Source organism: Ursus maritimus, unplaced genomic scaffold (assembly GCF_017311325.1).
Source record: "Ursus maritimus isolate PB19 unplaced genomic scaffold, ASM1731132v1 scaffold_12, whole genome shotgun sequence".
Taxonomy (NCBI): Eukaryota; Metazoa; Chordata; class Mammalia; order Carnivora; family Ursidae; genus Ursus; species Ursus maritimus.
The window spans coordinates 67,926,594-67,949,091 of NW_024423564.1; the positions used below are offsets into that span (position 1 = coordinate 67,926,594).

Below are 22,498 nucleotides of genomic sequence, written 5' to 3' on the forward strand. Positions count from 1 at the left end.
ATCTCCGGGGTCGTGAGTTCAAGCCTCACCTTGGGTATAGAGATCACTAAAAATAATAAATAAAAAAAGCAGAGGGGACAGCTTGTTCAGAAGCACAGAGAAAGACAGAAGAGATTAAATGACAGGTAAGGATTAACTGTACTGGAGTCTCAGTCCTAGAACATGCTTTAAAGACCAAAAAAAAATTTTTTTTTAAGTTGTCAGTTACTTTCAGCAGAATCCAAACTCTTTGCTTTCAACTCCTAATCCTTTTGTGAATATTATATTGGTCAACAAGTTTGATGAAAACCCAAGGAATGGGGGAAAAACTCAGCTGAAAATAAACAGAGACGTCATTGCTAAAGCCATAGGGATGAGGCACAGTTTAAAAGGCAGTACTTCTAGATACAGGTAAGAAAGCAAATAAACTGCCCAGAAATCTGGAATGATGGCCTTGGATCCTTATTACAAACAATTTCTGTCATAGCCAGTTATGTTCAAATAGCTTCACTAAGGATTTACTTTGGCCAGATTCTAACACAAGCTTCTCAAATTACCTGTGGTTAAAGGACCAGATTTTTTATTTCTAGTGTACAACAGATGTTTTTTGTTTTTTTTTTAAACAATCATGCCTTGCTGTTTATTTTTTTTTAAAGTAATCCTTACACCCAACATGGGGCTCGAACTCACAAACCCAAGAACAAGAGTCACACGCTCTACCAATGGAGCCAGCCAGGCACCCCAGCAGATGAATTTTTATTAAATAACGCTTACTCCAAATTTTTATACTTACCTCTTTGTAGACCAGTAACAAACAGTTCACAAACCAATGTTAGTTTACAGATCACCAATACTAGTCTACGGACCATGCAATGTGGGAGTAACACAAATGTCCAAATAAAATAAGCACTAAAAACACACGTAAATGTGTATATACATGCTACAAATACTGAGGCACTCCAGTGGCAACAAAAATACACAAAATGTTTTATACCCCACATAGATGAGGGGTTGTACTATGCAACTTTCACTATTAGCCATGATGGAAGTTAACAGGTACCAGATTCACCCTCCCACCTCAAACAGCATTCCCCCCCCCCCCCAAAAAAAAAAAAAAAAAAAAAAAAAAAAAGGCCAAGAATATGAACAGGAACATGAAACATCAGTTTTCAAACACTGAACAGCTAGCAGCACAGGACACTGATCTGAGAGAAGGGAAACAAATGAGATAAAAACAAAAATAGAGGGCGCCTGGGTGGCTCAGTCGGTTAAGTGTCTGCCTTCCGCACAGGTCATGATCCCTGAGTCCTGGGATCAAGTCCCAACAACAGGCTCCCTGATCAGCGGGGAGCCTGCTTCTCTGCCCCTCCCCTGGCTCGTTCTTTCTCTCCCTCTCTCTTCTCTCAAATAAATAAACAAAATCTTAAAAAAAAAAAAAAAACCAAACTGAACTTCAGGGTGCCTGGATGGCTCTGTCAGTAAAGCAATGGATTCTTGATTCCAACTCAGGTCATGATCTCAGGGTCATGAGACTGAGCCCTGCCTAAGGCTCCACACTCAGCGTGGAGTCTGCTTGAGGTTCTCCCTTTCCCTCTGCCATTCCCCTCCTCTCTCTCTAAAATAAGTTTTTTTAAAAAATAGAACTTCATGAGTATGAAACACTAAGCAGACTAACATACATGTGGACTGGAGTCCCTGCAGGGATAGAGGTGGGAAAGGAAGTATTTAAAGGAATAGAGGAAAATATTTAAAGAAATGATAGCAGAGGCACTGGGGTGGCTCAGCTGGTTAAACATCTGGGCTCGAGTTGTGGTCCCAAGGTCCTGGGGTCTGGCCCCACATTGGGCTCCCTGCTTGGTGGGGAGTCTGCTTCTCCCTCTCCCCCTGCTCATGCTCACATGCTCTCTCTCTCAAATAAATAAATAAAATCTTAAAAAAAAAAAAAAAAAGAGGGGCAACTGGGTGGCTCAGTCTGTCAGTCTGTTAAGTGTCTGCCTTTGGCTCAGGTCATTATCCCAGAGTCCTGGGATCAAGCCCTGCATCGGGCTTCCTGCTCAGTGCGCAATCTGCTTCTCCCTCTCTTCCTGCCTGCTCGTGCTCTTCCCCCCTCAAATAAATAAAAGTTTTTTTAAAAAAAATGAAATGATGGCAAAAACAAACACCACAGAAACAATAAACAATAAATTTTAAAAATGAACGATGGCAGAGAACTTGCCAATTTTGATGAGAAGCATAAAGCCACAGATCCAAAAATCAACAAACCCCAAGCAAAAGAAACATGAAGAGAAACACACCAAAGTATTTAATGTCAAGTGGCTGAAAACCAATGATAGATAAAAAACCACAGGGGTGCCTGGCTGGCTCAGTGAGCAGTGAGCAGAGCACCTGACTCTTGATCTCAGGGTGGTGAGTTCAAGCCCCATGTTGGGCAAGACTACTTTAAAAAAGAAAAAAAAAAGGGGGGGTGCCTGGGTGGCTCAGTCGTTGAGCCTCTGCCTTCGGCTCAGGGCGTGATCCCAGGGTCCTGCGATCGAGTCCCACATCAGGCTCCTCAGCTGGGAGCCTGCTTCTTCCTCTCCCACCTCCCCTGCCAGTGTTCCCTCTCTCACTGGCTGTCTATCTCTGTCAAATAAATAAATAAAATCTTAAAAAAAAAAAGATATAAAATCAGGCAAAGGAAAAAAAGATACTTACAGTAAAATCATAGTAACAAATATAACAATGATAGCCAACCTCGTTATAAACAATGCAAGTCAGAAGACAGTAAAGCAGTATTTTTAAAATACTGAAAGAATCATCAACCTATTCTAAAGCTGATGAAGTTAAAGCTTCAATTATAAGAAATAAATCCTCTTCTTTCCTATTAAAGAGAGGATTCGCCACCAATAGGCAATTATGAGAAAAAATGTTAAAGGAAATCTAGACAAAGAGAAACATCTGGCTGGCTCAGCTAAGGATCTGCCTTAGGCTCAGGTCATGACTGCAGGGACCTAGGATCAAGTCCCACATCGGGCTCCCTGCTTCTCCCTCTGCCTGCTGCTCCCCAGTTTCCCTGCTTGTGCTCTGACAAAAAAATAAATGAGTTCTTTAATTAAAAAAAACTTTTAAAAAAAGGAAATCTTGGCACAAGGAAAGTAATACCAGGGAGAAATTTGGATCTACGTAAATAAAAAGCATTGACAATGGTAAATGAGGGCAAATGTGTAACATTCTTTTATTTTTTTAATCTGGTCTTTTGAACTGTAATGAACATTTGGATCATTTCTAGTTTTTAGCAATTATGACAGCTGATGTGAACATTGCTCTGTATATATTCTGGTGGACAGCTGCACATTTCTTTTTACTACAAACTGAAAAGTGAATCAAATTATAGGTGTTTTAAAGATTTTAGAAGCAAAAACAAGCATTCCCAAAGTTATTAACATATAAATATTTTAGCAGTAAAATCACAGACGGAAACATTTCTAAATAATTTAGCAATAAAATCACATACAGAAACATTTCTAATTAACTGGGGTTTTTTTTGTTTTTTTTTTTTTTAAAGATTTTATTTATTTATTTGACAGAGATAGGGACAGCCAGCGAGAGAGGGAACACAAGCAGGGAGAGTGGGAGAGGAAGAAGCAGGCTCATAGCAGAGGAGCCTGATGTGGGGCTCGATCCCAGAACACCGGGATCACGCCCTGAGCCGAAGGCAGACGCTTAACCGCTGTGCCACCCAGGCGCCCCTAAATAACTGGTTTTTAAATAAGCTTTCTCCATAGCAGGTTTCTTTTGAAAAGCAGTTACTTTCTGTTAAAATATCAACTTTATCTTAGGGCACCTGGCTGGCTCAGGTGGCAGAGCATACAACTCCTGATCTCCAGGTGGTAAGTTCAAGCCCCATGCTGGGCACAGAGCTTATTACTTTAAAAACAAAAAACAAAAATCAACTTTATCTTGAACAGATTGTTTACTTTCAGATATCTGCTAGTGGGTTTACTACTGACAGCCATTGTTTTTATCCTCCTAATGGGTCTGTTAGAGCTGGCAGTACAAGCTATAAACAGAAGTGTCAATTCTGCTATTTTCTTGCTATTTGTTTATGCTTGCATTATCACCTTCAATTCACCATTTCTAAGCAGGAATCTTTTAAACACATTGTCCATTTTGTAAGAGCTAGTTTAAACTGGAAAAAAAAGTCATATCCGGACTTATTGTGGCAATCATTTAGCAGTATATATACAAATACTGGATCATTATGTTGCACACCTGAAACTACTGTCAATTATATCTCATTTTAAAAAATCCTAATCTTTAGGGGTGCCTAGGTGGCTGAGTCAGTTAAGCGTCTGCCTTTGGCTCAGGTCATGATCCCAGGGTCCTGGGATCGAGCCCTCCATCGGGCTCCGGGCTCAGGGGAAAGCTCGCTTCTCCCTCTCCCTCTGCCTGCCACTCCTCCTGCTGTGCACTCTGTCAAACAAATAAAATCTTTAAAAAATAAAAATCCTAATGTTTAAAAATATTTCATAAATAAGGCAACTGTCATACTGTCCATCTCTATATCATTAAAGCTTAATTCTTCCCTAATTTGGAGAACACATCCTTAAACTGTAATGTAAATTCCAAGAACTGGACTTTATCCTTCTAACTTTCCTTGTCCCACTTTCCATCAGAAGATGTAACAAAGGGGGGCGCCTGGGTGGCACAGCGGTTAGGCATCTGCCTTCGGCTCAGGGCGTGATCCCGGCGTTGTGGGATCGAGCCCCACATCAGGCTCCTCTGCTATGAGCCTGCTTCTTCCTCTCCCACTCCCCCTGCTTGTGTTCCCTCTCTCGCTGGCTGTCTCTGTCTCTGTCGAATAAATAAATAAAATCTTTAAAAAAAAAAAAAAAAAAGAAGATGTAACAAAGGAGCAAGGCTGGACGGGTATACAGGAGCCAGATTATTTTGTTTTAATGCCACCTAAGACTTTAAATTTTTATTCTGAAGTGAGTCACTGAAGGTGTTAACATGATCAAATTTATTTTTATATACTCTAACTGTAGTATGAAAGATATTTTGAAGCAGATAAAATTAGAAACAAAAAAAATCCATAATAACATTATAAAAATAACATTTGTAGGGGCTCCTGAGTGGCTCAGTCGGATAAGCGGCCAACTCTTGGTTTCAGCTCAGGTCATGTTCAGGCCCAGTGTCAGGCTCTGCTTCAGATTCTCTCTTCCTCTTCCTCTCCCTCCAGCTCTCACGCCTGCGTGCTCTCTCTCACACGGGCGTGCTCTCTCTCCCTCTCTCTCAAATAAATAAAATTTTTTTTTCTTCCCTGTACAGGTTTGCTCTTAACACTCAGCCCACTGGCACAACCTGAATGGTGCCAGGACACCACAGTGTGCTGCTTCCCTGCAGTGCCCGAGACACAGCCACACCGGTCCATGCACATGGGCCAGGATCTTTTTTAAAAAATACCTTAAAAATATATATAACATTGTGAAGCATTCACCAGTGATAAATTTACTTTCACTGTTTGTGGCCTAGACAAGTAAAAGGGGCCTGAACTAAGGTATTACTAGTATAGTCTGAAGAAGAGATGGATTAAAGCAGTGGTTCTCAAACTTCAACCTGAGAATTACTTGGAGAACATGTTAAATGCTAAGTGAAATAAACCAGAAAAAAATACCATATTCCACTCATATGTGGAATTTAAGAAACAAATGAACAAAGGAAAAAGAGACAAAAAACCAGACACTTAACTTAGAGAACAAACTGGTTACCAGAGGGGAGGTGAGTGGGAAGATGGGTAAAATAGGTGAAGGGGATTAAGAGTAAGTACGCTAATCGTGATAAGCACTGAGTAATGTACAGAATTGTTGAATCACTACACTGTATACCTGAAACTAATAGAAAACTGTATGTTAATTATACTGGAATTAAGATTTTTTAAGTAAAAAAAAAAGAAAGAAATTTACCCTCCAGATACATCCATCGTTTATTTACAAGGCTATTCACTGTAGCACTATTTATAAAAACACAGTCCTGGAAACTCACATGTCTATCAGTAGGGAATTTGTGGAGATAGCCACAGACTAGAACACAAGGCAGCCATAAAAAAAATTAAGGAAACTGTACCCTGATAAGGAACGGTCTCCAAGATATATTGCTAAATGCTCAGAAATGTGTCAAGTAGGCTACCATTTATACAACAAATGTAGAATTAGTAACTACATACTGTTTGCTTCTATACGCATAAGGTTGTCACTGAGGAATACATAATACATTCCTAACAGTGGTTCACTCTGAGAAGAAAAATGACCAGGAAATAAGGGGTAGAAGGACATTTCACTATATAACCAACATTCTGGATTTAAAATCAGGAATGTATTTTCTATTCAAAAAAATAATTAAAATATTTTTTAAAAAATCAGATACCTGCCAATATGGCCCCACCTTCTCACACAATCAGCTGAAGTTAAATAGTGACCACTCACTTTAAGGGAGGAGAATTTTCTACAATCACTTCACTCATTCCTACTTGGCCCTCTAGACTTAACATTTCTAAGCCCTGTTATAGAATACCACACCACTGAATAGTGGTGACTGTTTGAAAACTAGAAAAGGAAAGAGTCCAGAATTTTCATTTCTGGGGTTGGGAAACCTGAGTGCTATCCAACCAAAATAAGGTGAAAATTGGGGGACTTAGATATTGATTCGGAGGTGCTTATGAAAAACTAAATGGTTAACTTTCAAAAGGGAATTCAAAGCAAACATCTGACTGCCAAACATAACACATGCCGTACCTATTCGTTTTCATTTAATCCTCTCACAAACCTTGTGGCAGATGGCAACGCTCCTATTTTACAGAGAAATTAAACTTAATTACACAGGTGATTTGGTAACATATATGACACCATCCCATTTCATACTATACTTCAATTGCCTATTGACTTTCTGTATTACCCAAGATTAAGCTCTAAGGAAAAAAATCACATCCATTTTATTCTAGCTGTATCCTAGCACCAAGCTCAAGTCCTGGCACCTAATCAGTATTGTTAAAATAAGTGACCAATCCTGAATCACTAGGGTAGCATTAGGGCAAGTGACTTTGCCCTTTGTGAGGTGCCTCAGTTTCACCAACCATAATTAATAGAACCTATCTCACAGGATTTCTTTCGAAAATCAAACGAGGGGTGCCTGGGCGGCTCAGTCATTAAGCATCTGCCTTCGGCTTAGGGTCCTGGGACTGAGCCCCACATTGGGCTCCCTGCTCAGCGGGAAGCCTGCTTCTCCCTCTCCCACTCCCCCTGCTTTGTTCCCTCTCACTGTCTCTCTCTCTCTCTTTCTCTCTGTGTCAAATAAAGAAAATCCTTAAAAAGAAAAAGAAAATTAAAGTTCACAAAGCACTTCATTCAATGTTTGACATATAATGAATTGATAGCAATCACTAACAAACAGATAGGAAGAAATGGAGGTAAGAGCAAAGGAAAACAAAATTAGGAGGGAGTGACTGGTATCAAATGCAGGAAAAAGGTTAAGAACTAATTAGAAAACTAAGAGTAAGAACTAATTTAGCATACAATCAATGATTACTTTTAGCAATGTTGTTCAGATGGCATGAAGGGAAAGAAGCCAGACTGATACAAGCTGAACAAATGTGTGCCCTATTAGATTATGTATCTGATGACCAGAAACTGAGACTGAATTCATCTTCTTATCTCTAAAACCTAACACATTAAATATATATTAAATACATTTGCTAAATGGTTAAGCAAACAGAAGAAAAGGGGATCTAGGAAGGCATACTGTTCTCTAAAGAAGTTTGACTATGAAGTGAAGCAAAAACAGTAGCTAAACAGAGATATATGATGGAGAAATGGTTTTTAAATGCATCCATTTTAGGATGTTTAAATGCAGAGGAGACTGCTATCTGAGGGGAAAAAAGAGGAAGCACCAAGAGACCAAATGGGTAGTTGCTGCCGGACAACTAGATACGGAGGTTGGTTGGGAAGCAAATCTCCAATTATTATCTTCACGATATTTTTTTAACATAAACCCTCTACGGGGCGCCTGGGTGGCTCAGTCGTTAAGTGTCTGCCTTCAGCTCAGGGCGTGATCCCGGCATTATAGGATGGAGCCCCGCATCAGGCTCCTCCACTAGGAGCCTGCTTCTTCCTCTCCTACTCCCTCTGCTTGTGTTCCCTCTCTCTCTGGCTGTCTCTGTCAAATAAATAAATAAAATCTTAAAAAAAAAAAAAAAAAAAAAAAGAACAAATTTCAGGGGCACCTGAGTGGCTCAGTCTTGGTTAAGTATCTGCCTTCAGCTCAGGTCATGATCCCAGTAGCCTGGGATCAAGCCCCGCATCCAGCTCCCTGCTCAGCAGGAGCCTGCTTCCCTCTCTCTTCCTGCCTGCAGCTCCCCCTGCTTGTGCTCTCTCTGTGTCAAATGAATAAATAAAATCTTTAAAAAAAAAAAAAAAAAAAAAGGCAATGAATCTTAGTTAACTTGTAGAATCTCCCCCACTATAGCCACCAGAAACAGAACGCAGTTTTCCAGACACCTAATCATTTTGATCATCATCTATCACCCTCCCTACAAAGTTTTAAGTGACCCTTACAAAAATAAATGTTAGCTCAATGTCCACCTATGACAGAATGGATAAAGTAATGTCCACCTATGATAGAATGGATGAAGTATGGTATATTCATACAGTGAAGCACTATACAGCACAAAAAAATCACTAAAACATGTAATGTGGATGATTCTCATAATGTTGAGTATAAGCAACTACACATTACTACTTACGGTATAATTCCAATTATATAAAGTTCAAAAACTGACAAAACTAATCCATTATAAGTCAGAAGAGCTATCTTTGAAGGGAGTAATGTGATTAAAAGGGAGGTTTCTGGGTTCCATAGCGTTTTGTTTCTAATTTTCCCCTGTGAAAACTCACTTAGCTGTACGTTTTCCATTTGTGCGTTTTGTAGTATGTTATACTTCAATAAAATATACTGAAAAACAGGCAGGTCATTTTTGTTTTAAATTTAATGACTTGCCTTGTACTTTTACCTTAAAGAATTATTCCTAAAAAACAACAAACAGTCTAGTGGCGCCTGGGTGGCTCAGGTTATGATCCCAGGGTCCTGGGATCAAGCCCTGTGTGGAGCTCCCTGCTCAGCAGGAATCTGCTTCTCCCTCTCCCTCTGCCTGCCACTTCCCCTGCTTATGCTCTCTCTCTTCCTGTTAAATAAATAAAATAAAAATAAGTGGTTTAACTCAATAATCTTAAAGTTCTGGGTTTGTCATTTCTATTTTTATTTTGTTTTATTTATTTTTTATTTGTCAGAGCGAGAGAGCACAAGCAGGGGGAGCAGCAGGCAGAGGGTAAAAGAGGCTCCCTGCTGAGCAAGAAGCCCTCCTCGGGACTTGATCCCAGGACCCTGGGATCATGACCTGAGCAGAAGGCAGACGCTTAACCAACTGAGCCACCCAGGCATCCCTGAACATCTTTTTTTTTTTTTTAATTAATCAGACGATTAACTGACTGGGCCACCCAGGCACCCCTGACCTTGTACTCTAAGACAATTAACTCATCATCACATACCATTAACCTTGATAATGCTGATTATATACATGTTCAGAAATTCTTCACTTACCACTTTAAAGAATGAAGTCCACTCAATTTAATTAAAGAGAAGTACAAACCAAAACACAGACTCTTTAACTATAGAGAACAAACTAATGGTACCAGAGGGAAGGTAGGTGTGGGTTGATGGGTGAAATAGATGAAGAGGATTAAAAGTACAGTTATCATGGGCACCTGGCTGGCTCAGTTGTAGACCATGGGACTCTTGGTCTTGGGGTTGTGAATTCAAGCCCCATGCTGGGCCTGGAGCCTACTTAAAGAAAAAAGAAAAAGTACGTTTACCATGATGAGCACTGAGCAATGTACAGAATTGTTGAATCACTGTATTACACACCTGAAACTAATACAACACTGTGTATTAACTATAATGGAATTAAATTTTTTATTTTTATTTTTTTGGAATTAAAAACTTTAAAAATAAATAAAATAAGGGCGCCTGGGTGGCTTGACTGAGCATCTGACTCTTGTTTTCGGCTCAGGTCACGATCTCAGGTTCATGAGATGAGCACTGCATGCGGTTCTGCACTTAGTGGGGAGTCTGCTTATGTCTCCCTCTCCTTCTGCCCCTCCCCCTGCAGGCATGCCCTCTTTCTGTCTCTGTCTCTCCCTCAAATAAATCTTAAAAAAAAATTTTTTTTAAATAAGGTCCACCCTAAAGACTACACAAAAAACTGTTAGAATAAATGAATTCTGCAAAGTTTTGTTTAAGGTTTTATTTTTATGTAATCTCTATACGCAACATGGGGCTCGAACTTAAAACCCTGAGATCAAGAGTTGTATCCTCTACTGACTGAGCCACCCAGGTGCCCCTCAGGTAAAAAAATCTTAAAAAAAAAAAAAAATGTTCAGGGATGCCTGGGTTGGCTCAGTTGGTTAAGTGTCTGCCTTCTGCTCAGGTCATGATCCCAGGGTCCTGGGATCAAGTCCCGAGGAGGGCTTCTTGCTCAGTGGGGAGCCTCCTTCACCCTCTGCCTGCTGCTCCCCCTGCTTGTGCTCTCTCGCTCTGACAAATAAAACAAAAATCTTAAAAAAAAAAAAAAAAAAAGATGTCCATACTACCAAAGAGATTTACAGATGCAACACAATGAATATCAAAATTTCAGTGGCATTTTTTGCAAAAATAGAAAATTTATCCTACAATTTATAAGGATAATCTCAAGGGATCCCAAAAAGCCAAAGCAGTTTTTAAAAAGAGCAAAGTTGGAGGGCCTCCTTCCTGATTTCAAAACATTACAAAGCTACAGTAATGAAAACTGTGGCAACTGGCATACAGGCAAATAGACCAATTAACAGAGTAGAAAGCCCTGAAGTAAATCCTCACATGGGGTCAGATGATCTTTGATAAGGATGCCAAGACCACTTCACGAGGAAAGGACAGTCTTCAACAAATGGTGCTGGGAAAACTGGATATGCTGATGCAGAAGAATGAATTTGGACCCTTATCTTACACCATATACAAAACTGGGCTGAAAATGGATTAAACACCTAAATACAAGGCCTGAACTAAAATTCCTGAAAGAAAGCATAAGATAAAAGCTCCATGACATTGGACTTGGTCTTGGATAGGACACCAAAAGCAGAGACAACAAAAGCGAAAATAGACAAGACTACATTAAACTTTACCTCTCCTTTTTTCAGATGCAGTGAGACAGTGAGTGGGGAGGGGCGGACAGAGGGAGATGGAGAGAGAGATTCTGAAGTACACTTCCCACTGAGTGGGGAGCCTGATGCAGGGCTCGATCCCAGGACCCCAAGATCATGACCTGAGCCAAAATCAAGAGTCAGCCACTCAATCGACTGACCCACCCAGGCGCTCTGGAAGTTAGGTCTTTTTTTTTTTTTTTAAGATTTTATTTATGTATTTGACAGAGAGATACAGCCAGCGAGAGAGGGAACACAAGCAGGGGGAGTGGGAGAGGAAGAAGCAGGCTCCCAGGAAAGCATGGAGCCCAAGGCGGGGCTGGAGCCCAATGCTGGGCTCGATCCCAGGACTCTGGGATCACGCCCTGAGCTGAAGGCAGACGCTTAACGACTGAGCCACCCAGGCGCCCCTGGAAGTTAGGTCTTGATTATTCAAAAGTATTTAATTGATTGTAGATCCCTGCTTTTTAAATTTTAGATAGTTCTTAAAAAAATTTTTTTGAAAGATTTATTATTCGCTCCGGTCACGCTCTCAGGGTCCTGGGATGGAGCTCCCTGTCGGGCTCCCCATCAGCAGTCTGCTTCTCCCACTCCTCCCAATCAATGGGCACACTCTCTCTCTCTCAAATAAATAAAATCTTAAAAAAAAAAAAAAAGTACAAGGTCATACTCCTTATTGAGAAATAATTTCAACACATTTATTCCATTTATTTTTTTGCCCTGACCTCAAAAAAGCACCTTGAGATTACCAAATAACAATTCATCTAAGGGGGGGGCGCCTGGGTGGCACAGCGGTTAAGCGTCTGCCTTCGGCTCAGGGCGTGATCCCGGCGTTATGGGATCGAGCCCCACGTCAGGCTCTTCCGCTGTGAGCCTGCTTCTTCCTCTCCACTCCCCCTGCTTGTGTTCCCTCTCTCGCTGGCTGTCTCTCTCTGTCGAATAAATAAATAAAATCTTTAAAAAAAAAAAATTCATCTAAGGGAACCTGGGTGGCTCAGTTGGTTGAGCAACTGTCTTCAGCTGAGGTCATGATCCCAGGGTCCTGGGATCGAGCCCCACATTGGGCTCCCTGCTCGGCTTCTCCCTCTCCCTCTCCCTCTGCCACTCCCCTTGCTTGTGCTCTCCTGCTGTCAAATAAATATTTTTTTAAAAATTCATCTAAAACAATCTTCTAATAGTTTTTTGTCCCCCCCCAGATCCACCAGAGGGACTCTTTTCCCACTTACACACTTGAGCTAATACCTAACTTATAACTTAACTCCTCCACCTCACTGAAAAATAGGTACTCAGGTATTCTGGCTAAAATTTCACACAAATAATTATAACATTAATTCATCATAAATCCATGGAGCTAACTCACAAGAAGTTATTAATCTTATTTTAAACAGCAAAATACTAAGCACTAACATAACCCCTACACCAACATAGAGGAAACAAACCACTTGTGGAAATAGAAATGACAAACCCAGAACTTTAAGATTATTGAGTTAAACCACTTATTTTTATTTTGATAAGTCTCTTCTCAAGCAACAAATAAGCAGTGCACAAATTAGACAACAGCTAAGTCAAAATTCAGTGCATTACATAAGACTCCTTCATGAGCTTTCTTTACTCCTTCCACAGTTATATTCTTTATCTTTTGTAATATAAGATTAAAAACTAGTTAGAAAAGTAATAAGGACAAAGACTGATTTAACACTTAAGTCACTGATTACATTTAGTAATGTTTAAATGGCATGAGGGAAGAGAGGACAAATGGAAGCTTTTTACAGCTGACAAAATTGTGGTCCAACATCACTCTACTTAAGCAATGAGGTTGGTATCAAACTCAACTGAGGTTTATTTCTCCTTCCATTTTTTCTCCCTACTGGTTTTAAAGTTATACACGTTTTTATTCTTTCAGTGGTTATATCAAAATTATAAAGTGCATCAGATGAAAATCTAAACAAGTCATTTTTTTATTATTTGAAAGCAAGAGAGAGTGAGCGAGGGAGCATGAGCGGTGGGGGAGGGGCAATGGGCGAGGGAGAAGCAGACTCCCCACTGAGCAGGGAACCAAAGGGAGACTCAATCCCAGAACCCTGGGATCACGACCTGACCGAAAGGCAGACACTTAACCAACGGAGCACCTAAACAAGGGCACCTAAACAAGTCATTTTCTTGTTCTTCTTTTTTTTTTTTTTTTTAAGATTTGATTTATTTATTTGAGAGAGTACCTGCAGAGGGAGAAGTAGGCTCCCCTCGGAGCAGGCAGCCCGATACAGGGCTCCATCCCAGGGCCTGAGCCAAAAGCAGACGTGTAAATGACTGAGCCACCCAGGAGCCCCTAAACAAGTCATTTTCTTTGCCCTCCCCCTAAAACACCTTAGACACTTTACCTCTGAATACCTCACTAACTTACTTTACTGAGAAATGCCATCTTTACCGTTCCCTCAGACTAGCTAATTAGGTTTTCACGTAATTTACTCTCAAAGTAAGCTTTTTCATGGGTAATGGAAAGTATAAAAATGAAATACTGGGGTTTAACCCAGACTGTGCCACTTATGAATTTGGAAATTATTTCACCACTCTAATCTTGATTTTTCTTACCTATAAAAGGAAGATAACTACTTCATAACAAACTCATGTGAATCAAGTAAAAACATTCAAAAAAGCACTTAATAGATACAATTGCTGGGTTTTAGTTTGCAACTTATGGTAGGAGGAGCTTAATGGTTTATTTTCCTTCCTGGAGGTACATGAGTACTTTCTCAGCGTATGACCTGCCAGGAAGCTGGAGACTAGTCCACCACTAACTTAACTTTAGCTATACACAGATAAAATCTGATAATCTGCAATCCATATTCGTTGCGTAATTTTATCTCAAAACCAAACCAAACCCTTAATACTTTTATTAAGGGTTGAGAGGGTAAGGATCCCTCTAAGTGGAATAGATTGCTAGAGTTGTCTAGCGCACCATAAAAAGGTCTCCTGAGCACCAGTCTCAAACAAGGAGCTCCTTTAAAAAAAAAGAAAAGAAAAAAGATACCACACGACTCTCAAAGCTCAAGCTATCCCTGTCCTATCAAATCAATGCATAATGAGTCTGTAACCGAAGCCTGCAACTAAAATTGTATTTTCTAAGAGTTCCCACATGATCCTGAGGGTGGTTTGTGAACCACTGCTCAACCTAAATCCAACAGGGAAAAGAATCAGAAAGTGGTAGGTAGCACAGGTAGAGGTACGTAATTCTCTAGTAACTGTGAAAGTACGAACATCATCAGCGTGTAAGTCTACAAACCAATCCTAAGACCTCACAGCAGCTTTTCTCTTTATAGTGGAGGAAGCTAACTTCTAAAGTACAGAGGGAAAAAATAAAACCAGGCCCCTAAAAAAAAGGGATGATTGGAAAGTCTGACCCACTAAATGGAAACAGCACTTGCTTCCTCTTATTAACTAAGTGTTCCCTTTCACTGTTTAATACCTTACGTCTGACAAGCATTATGGCGCTTTCAAAACAATCGTTTCTACTCAGCCCTCCTAATACACTTCGCGCATACTACCGCCCATCTACCTAGCAACCAAAGACTGCTAGAAGTAAGCGGAGTTCCACGCAGCGCTAGTGAAGATGCTTTGCGTCCCGATAAAATCCCTCCGAAGCAGCCAAGTCTCTCGCCAGCACTCCCGAAGCCTAAAGAGTCACTATGCTCTCCACCACAGGCCTAAGAACGAAGATAGCTGAGAGCAGATGGGCGAGGAGATGGTGGGGAAAAAAGCTTCACCACGCCACACCGCGGAAGTTGGAGAATCTCCGCGAGCCGCACAGCCCCAAACAATGGAGTTTTCCCGCCTCCTCAGGACCCCGCCCCCTGCTCCAGAGCCCGCGGAGGAAAGCAAACGCTCCCGCGCGTGGCCCCGCCCCCTGAAGGCCCCGCCCCCCAGCCCACCGGGCCAGCCTCCCTTCCTCGTGCAAAGGTTTTTTTTTTTTTTTTTGGCGCCAAATCTCTGTTACTTATTTCCCCGGGTTGTCTGGGGACACCACTGGAGGCGCGAGCCAGGAGTGCGGGGACAGTAGGGGAATAGACAGACGGGAGCCCTGTGGCCCCGCCTCCTCGCCGATAGCCCCGGGCCGGGGGAGGAAGAAGAGGGGCAGACGACAGAGCAGCAGCCGCTGCCCCCGGCAAGATGGCGGCCGCGAAAAGCGGGGCAGGGGGCGCCAGCCGACTAGTGTTACTGCTAATGCGCGAGGTTCTCTGCAAAAGGTGGGTTTCTACAGTCCGGGCCTCCCCGAACTGCGACGGCTGGTCAGTGGGAGGCAAGTCTTTCCTCTCACGCTTCTGTCCCTCCCGGGGAGCCCCCGTCCACCACCCCCTCCCCGTGGACTGGCCAGTGCCTCAAGCTCTCCATGGTCCCGCTTACTTGTTGGCGGAAACCAGCTCCGCAGTGATGGCGGCAGTGGCTGTGGACTCTGCGGCCATCGTTCCCCTGAGGTGGTGGACCAGCGGGCGGAATAGAGTCTGTGAGGAAAACAGAGGGAATTTGGGACGCCAGAGACCTATTCAGAGACAGAAAATGGCAGATTGGAGACCCCGCGCGGCTGGGCCCCTTTATATACCAGAGCCCTTTGCCCCGCCCATCCACTTCCGGATCCTCCCCCTCGAGTTTAAAGGGCCAGGACTCTGCCCCAGTCCAGCCCAAGGACACCCCCGCCCTTGCCGTCTTGTTCTGCGGGGTACCTTCCCTCCCTGGCCCGCTTTCCCCCAAAAAAGCAACTTCCTGCTTCTCTAGCAAGTCACATAAGAACTGGAATCTTGGTACTACAACTCCTGACTGGTCATCGGCCAGCGGCTTCCACATAAGGGGAAGCTAGTGCTGCTCTGCATGTTTGGAGCGTGTAGCCGAGGGTCTCTTTCCGGTCCTGATACTCAGGTAGATGACCGAAACTTTCTGCCCGTCCTCTCAGTCCTAACCGATGGACACGTAAGAACCGAGCACGGGTACAGCAGCAACGGCTAGAACTGACTTCGGTGAGAGACTCGTGGCTCTGGGCCTCAGCAACAATTGACGCAGGAAGATGCCATCCTAGGATTGGCTACCGCAGAAACTACCGCGCTTGATTCAAAGTCAGTACTGCGGCGGGACGCTGCTGGCTCCTCCCTCTGGGCCCGCCCCCTTCAGCTGGCCCAATCCGCTGACGCCATCCTCTTAGGCCCTACCCAGACTCCAAATCTGGCTGGTTTGGTGCTCCCAGCTCTTTTCCTCCACTCAGAGCTACGGTTTGTCGTTTGCCCAGTGCGTGCCAGAGTACTGAGCTCAGACACTTTAAAGCTGTTGGCGGTTTTATTTAATCTTAACAATGCTTTGGTGAGATCGGGATTATCAGCCCCATTCGGTAGAAATAGAAACCAAGATTCAGGGAAGGTGTGACTTGTTCAGAAAGTTGCAAGACAAGTCGGCTATGGAAAGCAGCGTGCCTCATTTCCTACAACTGGCAGAGTGGAAGATAACTGGCAGGCTGCAACGGTTGCACTTTCTCACACCTGGAGTATCATCCATTGCCTTCGACCATGGCTTTCCCTACAGTGATCAGAACAGGGATTTTATTTCTGTCCAGGCTTTGACACCCTGGGAAATATTCCTGCAAAGGAGTCTTCCGCCAGTCTGTAAAGGGTCAGGCAAGTTGAAATCTGGTGGGCATAGAGCGGGACCTGGAAATACCAATTCCTGTGGCAAACAGATGTGGGATCCCCGTTATTAGCTGGGTGACCTGAACCAAGTCATGTAATCTTTTAAGATTGATGTAAAATGAGGACAATGTTAGTGTTCACCCCTTAAGGATATTGTGAGAATTAGAGGAAATGCTTGTTTCAACAATCAGCACTGTACCTGGCTCATGTTAAGCAGTCATTAAATGGCTACCACTGTCTGATAACGTGACTGGAGGGTTGGTTTGGGGAGGGGGAGATCTCTTCAGTGGCCTTGCAGCCAGGGCTAGGGCCTGAGAAATCCAGTCTAGTACCTTGTGTGACCCACTCATCTGTTAAACTAATATTCACAGAGAAACCAGAAGGCGAAATGTTTGTACTAGGGCCTAAGGACAAAATACATGCTCTCTGAGTTTGAGGAAACCGGCTGTATGAAAAATAGATTTTAAAATAGATATTAGGGTTGCCTTGGTTGCTCAGTGGTTGGACGTCTGCCTTTGGCTGGGGTAGTGATCCTGGGGTCCTGGGATAGAAACTGACGGAGGGCTCCCTGCTCAGTGAGGAGCCTGCTTCTCCCTCTCCTGCTCCCTCTGCTTGTGCTCTCAGTCTCTGCTCTCTCTCTGTCACATAAATAAATAAAATCTTGATATAAAATAAAATAGATATTAAGGGGTGCCTGGGTGGCTGTTGGATGAGCATCTGACTCTTGATTTTTGGCCCAGGTCATGTGATAGGGGGTCAGACAGAGCTCCGGGTGGGGCTCTGCAATCAGTGTGGGAGTCTCCTTGGGACTCCCTGCACTCTCCCTTTGCCCCTCCTCCCATCAAATAAATAAATAAATAAAAATCTAAAAAAAAAAAAATCTGTCCAACTCTCCTCCTGCCCCTCGCCCCTCCTCCTCTCTAACGGGGGGAAAAAGAAGAACTTTTGAGCTCCTTATCATAGCCTGCAAGGTCCTACATGATGTGGCTCCAATCCACCTCTCAAATTCATCTCATACTGCACCCCTCCCTTTACCATCCTCCTGTGTTGATCTTTCTGTTCCTCAGAATGCCCAAGCCCTTTTTCATGTCCAGGGGCCTTTGCACTTGCTACCTGACTGCCTAGAAAGCTCTTCTCCCAATAGTTTGAAATTATTAGCTCTTAATCATCCTTTAGAACTCATCTTAAATGTTACTTCCCCCAAAGAGGTCTTCCCAGGCCACTCAATCAAGATTAGTTTCCTTTTGTTTGTTTCTTCCATTGTGCTCATCAAAATCTGAAGTTATTTATTTAGGTTTTTTTGGGGTTTTTTTAAAGATTTTATTTATTTATTTGACAGAGATAGAGACAGCCAGCGAGAGAGGGAACACAAGCAGGGGGAGTGGGAGAGGAAGAAGCAGGCTCATAGCAGAGGAGCCTGATGTGGGGCTCGATCCCACAACGCTGGGATCACGCCCTGAGCCGAAGGCAGACGCTTAACCGCTGTGCCACCCAGGCGCCCCCTTTTTTGTTTTTTGTTTTTTTTTTTTAATCTCACCCAGTTCTAAGTATAGGTTCCATGTGACTTTTTCTGTTTTGTTTACAGCTAAGTCCCCAGTGCATACAATAGTGGCTGACTCATACTAGGTGTCCAAACTGAATTTGTTGGATGAATGAATGAATGAAGCTATCATAGTATAATCATAATTAGAACTGGAAGAAATTTCAGTCAGAATGTATTTACTTAAAATAAGAACCAATAATTCATAGTAAGTAATGAAGGTAAAGGGACTTTATGGGGGGGTGGGAGCAGGGATCTTATATTTAACAAGATTTAGGGAGGACTTCCAGTTAAAGATGGTGGGTTGCACACACACACTTACATCCATTCCCTTTTGAAGCCTATCTACATAATAAAGGAAATTCTTTGATTTGTTGTTTGTTTTGTTGTTTTTAAGGTAAAACAAGATCAAAGAGAATGGGGGAGGAAGCAACAGCATAAAATTTTAAAAGCTGGAAAAGGCATGGACAAGTAGTAATTGACCTAGCAGACTAAAAGAGGAGAGTCCCAATGGGGAAAGCCAAGAAGCAACCAGATTGACTATAGAGAAACCATGAACGCTCAGGAAGTGGTTGCAGCAGTTACCTCTAGGAATAGAAGATGAAGATAAGGCTGAAAAAAGGGAGTTATGTAGAAAAATTTTAAGAAGCAGTTAGACTCTCTAAAGCTACTTCCCCAAAGCAATAGAAGATTAAAAGTCTATTTTCTGGAGAGGATAAAACAAAAAAGGATGTTCGAACTGAGTGAAAGTTGAGAGTAGAAGGATATTGAGAAAAAAGGGATTGAATGATTACATACAAAATGTTGAGACCTTCTGACAGGTGGCTAGTTGTCTATCCATATGAATTTTCCCTTTTTCTATAGTAGTAACAGAACCCTGATTTTAATTTATGTATTTATTTTAGTGCAAAGCCACAAGAATAAAAACTAAAATCATCACTGTCCCATGGAGATAGTGCTTCCATGATGACATTTTGGTCAATGGAAAGTGAATAGAGGCAATGTGTACAGCTTCCGGATAGACGCATTAATGGAAAGGGGCTTGTCGTTCACAAGACTTGTTGGTGAGGCATCTTGGACCATGTCAATCAGGGCGATGCCCCGGGAATGACAAAGCAGTAATAGAGGAGAAGCCTAGGTTTCTAGCACCATGGAGCCACCAAACCACATCTGAGCTGCTTATTCTCAAAATGTTGTATAAGACAGAAATAAACCTCTTGGGTATATTATCACATATCAAGCAACGGCTACTAGAATTGCAAAATAAATAGAGATAAATCAATAATTGCAGTTGAGGGGCACCTGGGTGGCTAAGTCAGTTAAGCGTCTGCCTTGCGTTGGGCTCCCTGCTCAGTGGAGAGTCTGCTTCTCCCTCTGCCTCCCCACCACTACTTGTGGTCTCTCTCTCTCCAGTAAATAAATAAAATCTTTAAAAAAAAATAAAAAGGAAAATCAACAGAACTTGTTATGAGCATTCTAGAATTTAACATCTCAACCAACAAGGAGATTTTCAGTGTTTTAATGCTTTGGACAAATATCAGGGCTCTTTCATGGATATTTTCCTAAACAAATACTGTGACCTCTTTCAAATACATGTTATCAGTCCTTTTTTTCAAGCATCCTTTTTTAAGTTTGCCAACCTTTGACTACAAGGTTCCCATTCCTTCTTCTACACAATGCCACAAGGTCTCATTTTTTCTACTTGAGACAGTCCTCCCTTGCAGACCACAAGGCAGTTTCTGAGAGGTCTTAGAATGTACTTGTGTATAAAAAATTTTGATGTAAGAAACTGGAATGTGGTGGTGCTAGCCATTGGCTGGCGAGCACTCTTTCCCTTTTCTTCTGGAATGTCATCTTAAAAAGGCAAGTCTCATTTTTAAATTCTGCCATCTGTGGCCATTTATTCAGAACAATAATCATATAAAGAATCTTTTTTGCAAAAATACTTAAGAACTTCATAGTTTTCCAAAAAGCTTTCCTTAATACTTTGATATTCCAAACATCCTCTTCTGAAGGCTAGTGTCCCCATCTTTTTCTTTTTTGGTTAACTATCAGATCTTCACTTTTCAATGGCTTTGGGTATGTTGTATGAAGTTCCCCAACATCACTTTCACTGTTTCAAGTAATACGTCTTTTGCAAGATTTGTAACTTCACTTTGCCGTGGATGTGTGCTGTGTTATTCAGCGATTAGACAAAGATGTCAATAGAGCAATCCAAAGTTAAGCCAGGTGAGATGTTTGAATCAGAAATAATTTTTAAGGGGCGCCTGGGTGGCACAGCGGTTAAGCGCCTGCCTTCGGCTCAGGGCGTGATCCCGGCGTTCCGGGATCGAGTCCCACATCAGGCTCCTCCGCTAGGAGCCTGCTTCTTCCTCTCCCACTCCCCCTGCTTGTGTTCCCTCTCTCGCTGGCTGTCTCTCTCTCTGTCAAATAAATAAATAAAATCTTTAAAAAAAAAAAAAGAAATAATTTTTAAGGAGTTTATTAGTGAGTAATTTCATGTTATGGTAACTTCTCCTTCCCGATATGGGCTGAATTGTGTCCTCCAAATTTATATACTTAAGTCCTAACTCCCAGTACCTTAGAATGTGGCTGTATTTGGACACAGGAAGTGCAACATGGTGCTGGAGAATGTGAAACAAATGTGGACTGAGATCCCCAAGAGCGGCAAGGGCAAAAAGTCCAAGCCGGTCAACAAGCACTGCTGCCTCTCCAAGATGTTCCTGTGTGGGGACTTGGTCATCATGGTCTTGCAGAACTGGCTCATCACCACCAAGTAGAGGACTCTTCCCCCACTGTCAGAATTCTCTCCCTCATCCTGTAAAGACCCGCCCTTTATAACGGGAATAATAAAGTTCTATGTTTTTTCTAGTGGCAAAAGAAAAAAAAAGAAATCTGGACATAGATACATACAGAGAAGAAACTGTAAAGGCATGGGGCGCCTGGGTGGCACAGCGGTTAAGCGTCTGCCTCCGGCTCAGGGCGTGATCCCAGCATTACGGGATCGAGCCCCATGTCAGGCTCCTCCGCTATGAGCCTGCTTCTTCCTCTCCCACTCCCCCTGCTTGTGTTCCCTCTCTCTCTGGCTGTTTCTATCTCTGTCAAATAAAATCTTTAAAAAAAAAAAAAAAAAAAAAAAAAAAGAAACTGTAAAGGCACAGGAAGATAGCCATATATAAGCCAAGGAGAAAGGCCTGGAACAAATCATTCCCTCATGACCTTCAGAAGGAAGCAATCCTGCTTATACCTTGATCTTGGACTTGCAGCTTCCAGAAGTGTGAGAAATAAATTTCTGTTGTACTGTTACGGCAGGCCCGTTCTGTGGTACTGTTACAGCAGGCCTAGCAAATACATACTCAAACTACCTCATAACTGTAGAAACTTGTATCATGAAAGTATGTCAATTAGCTATGGAGTCGTATAGCAAGCCACTTGGGGAGAGTGAGGTCAGGAAAGATGTCTCAGAGGAAATGACAGCTAAGCCGTACATTTAAATATTGGTGTTAACTACACAATGGGCTAAGGGGTGGGTTGTTTCAGGTAGAAAGGACCAGAGAAAAAGACTAACTTCCAACATGCTTCCCTCCATCTACGTTTTATCCATTTGATCCATTCTCTCCACTGCACCAGCCTTGTGTTGCTGAGAAAACAAATCAAGCCAAGTTAGTCCTGCTCCAAACTCTTCCTTGGCTTCCTGCTACATTCGGGATAAAAGCAAAATCTTAACTCAGTTTCCTAGGCTCTCCATCACCAGGCCCTACCTAATTTCAGCATTATTTCATGTCATTTCACCCCCACTCACTTTCAAGTTTCTATCACAGAAAACTTCTTTAGGTTTTTCCAGTAGCTTCTTCTAGTTTCAAGGCTTTCCCCATAAGCTATCCAATTTGCATGGAAGACTATTCCCACTCTCACTTCTTTTAACTAATTAATCCCTATTCATCCTTCATATCTCAGCTGATTAAATCAGTGCGCTCCTCACTCTGCACTTTTCATAGCACTTCTTCCAAGTGTAATTAAACTAATTATGCAATTAAAGTCTGTCTACATTA

General features: G+C 42.3%; 1 protein-coding gene across 2 annotated transcripts in view; it reads right to left on the reverse strand.

Annotated features, from left to right (window-relative positions):
* Nucleotides 1–15,857, reverse strand: part of LOC103670771 (nuclear autoantigenic sperm protein) — a 39,601-nt gene extending 23,744 nt beyond the window's left edge. The window contains exon 1 of one of the 2 annotated variants that reach the window (XM_040627352.1): nucleotides 15,639–15,857. In XM_040627352.1, coding sequence (XP_040483286.1) covers nucleotides 15,639–15,697 — 59 coding nt within the window. In that variant the 5' untranslated portion in view covers nucleotides 15,698–15,857. The remainder of the gene's footprint in view (nucleotides 1–15,638) is intronic. The other variant, XM_008699279.2, reaches the window with a different exon arrangement.
* Between the last annotated feature and the right edge of the window lie 6,641 nt (nucleotides 15,858–22,498).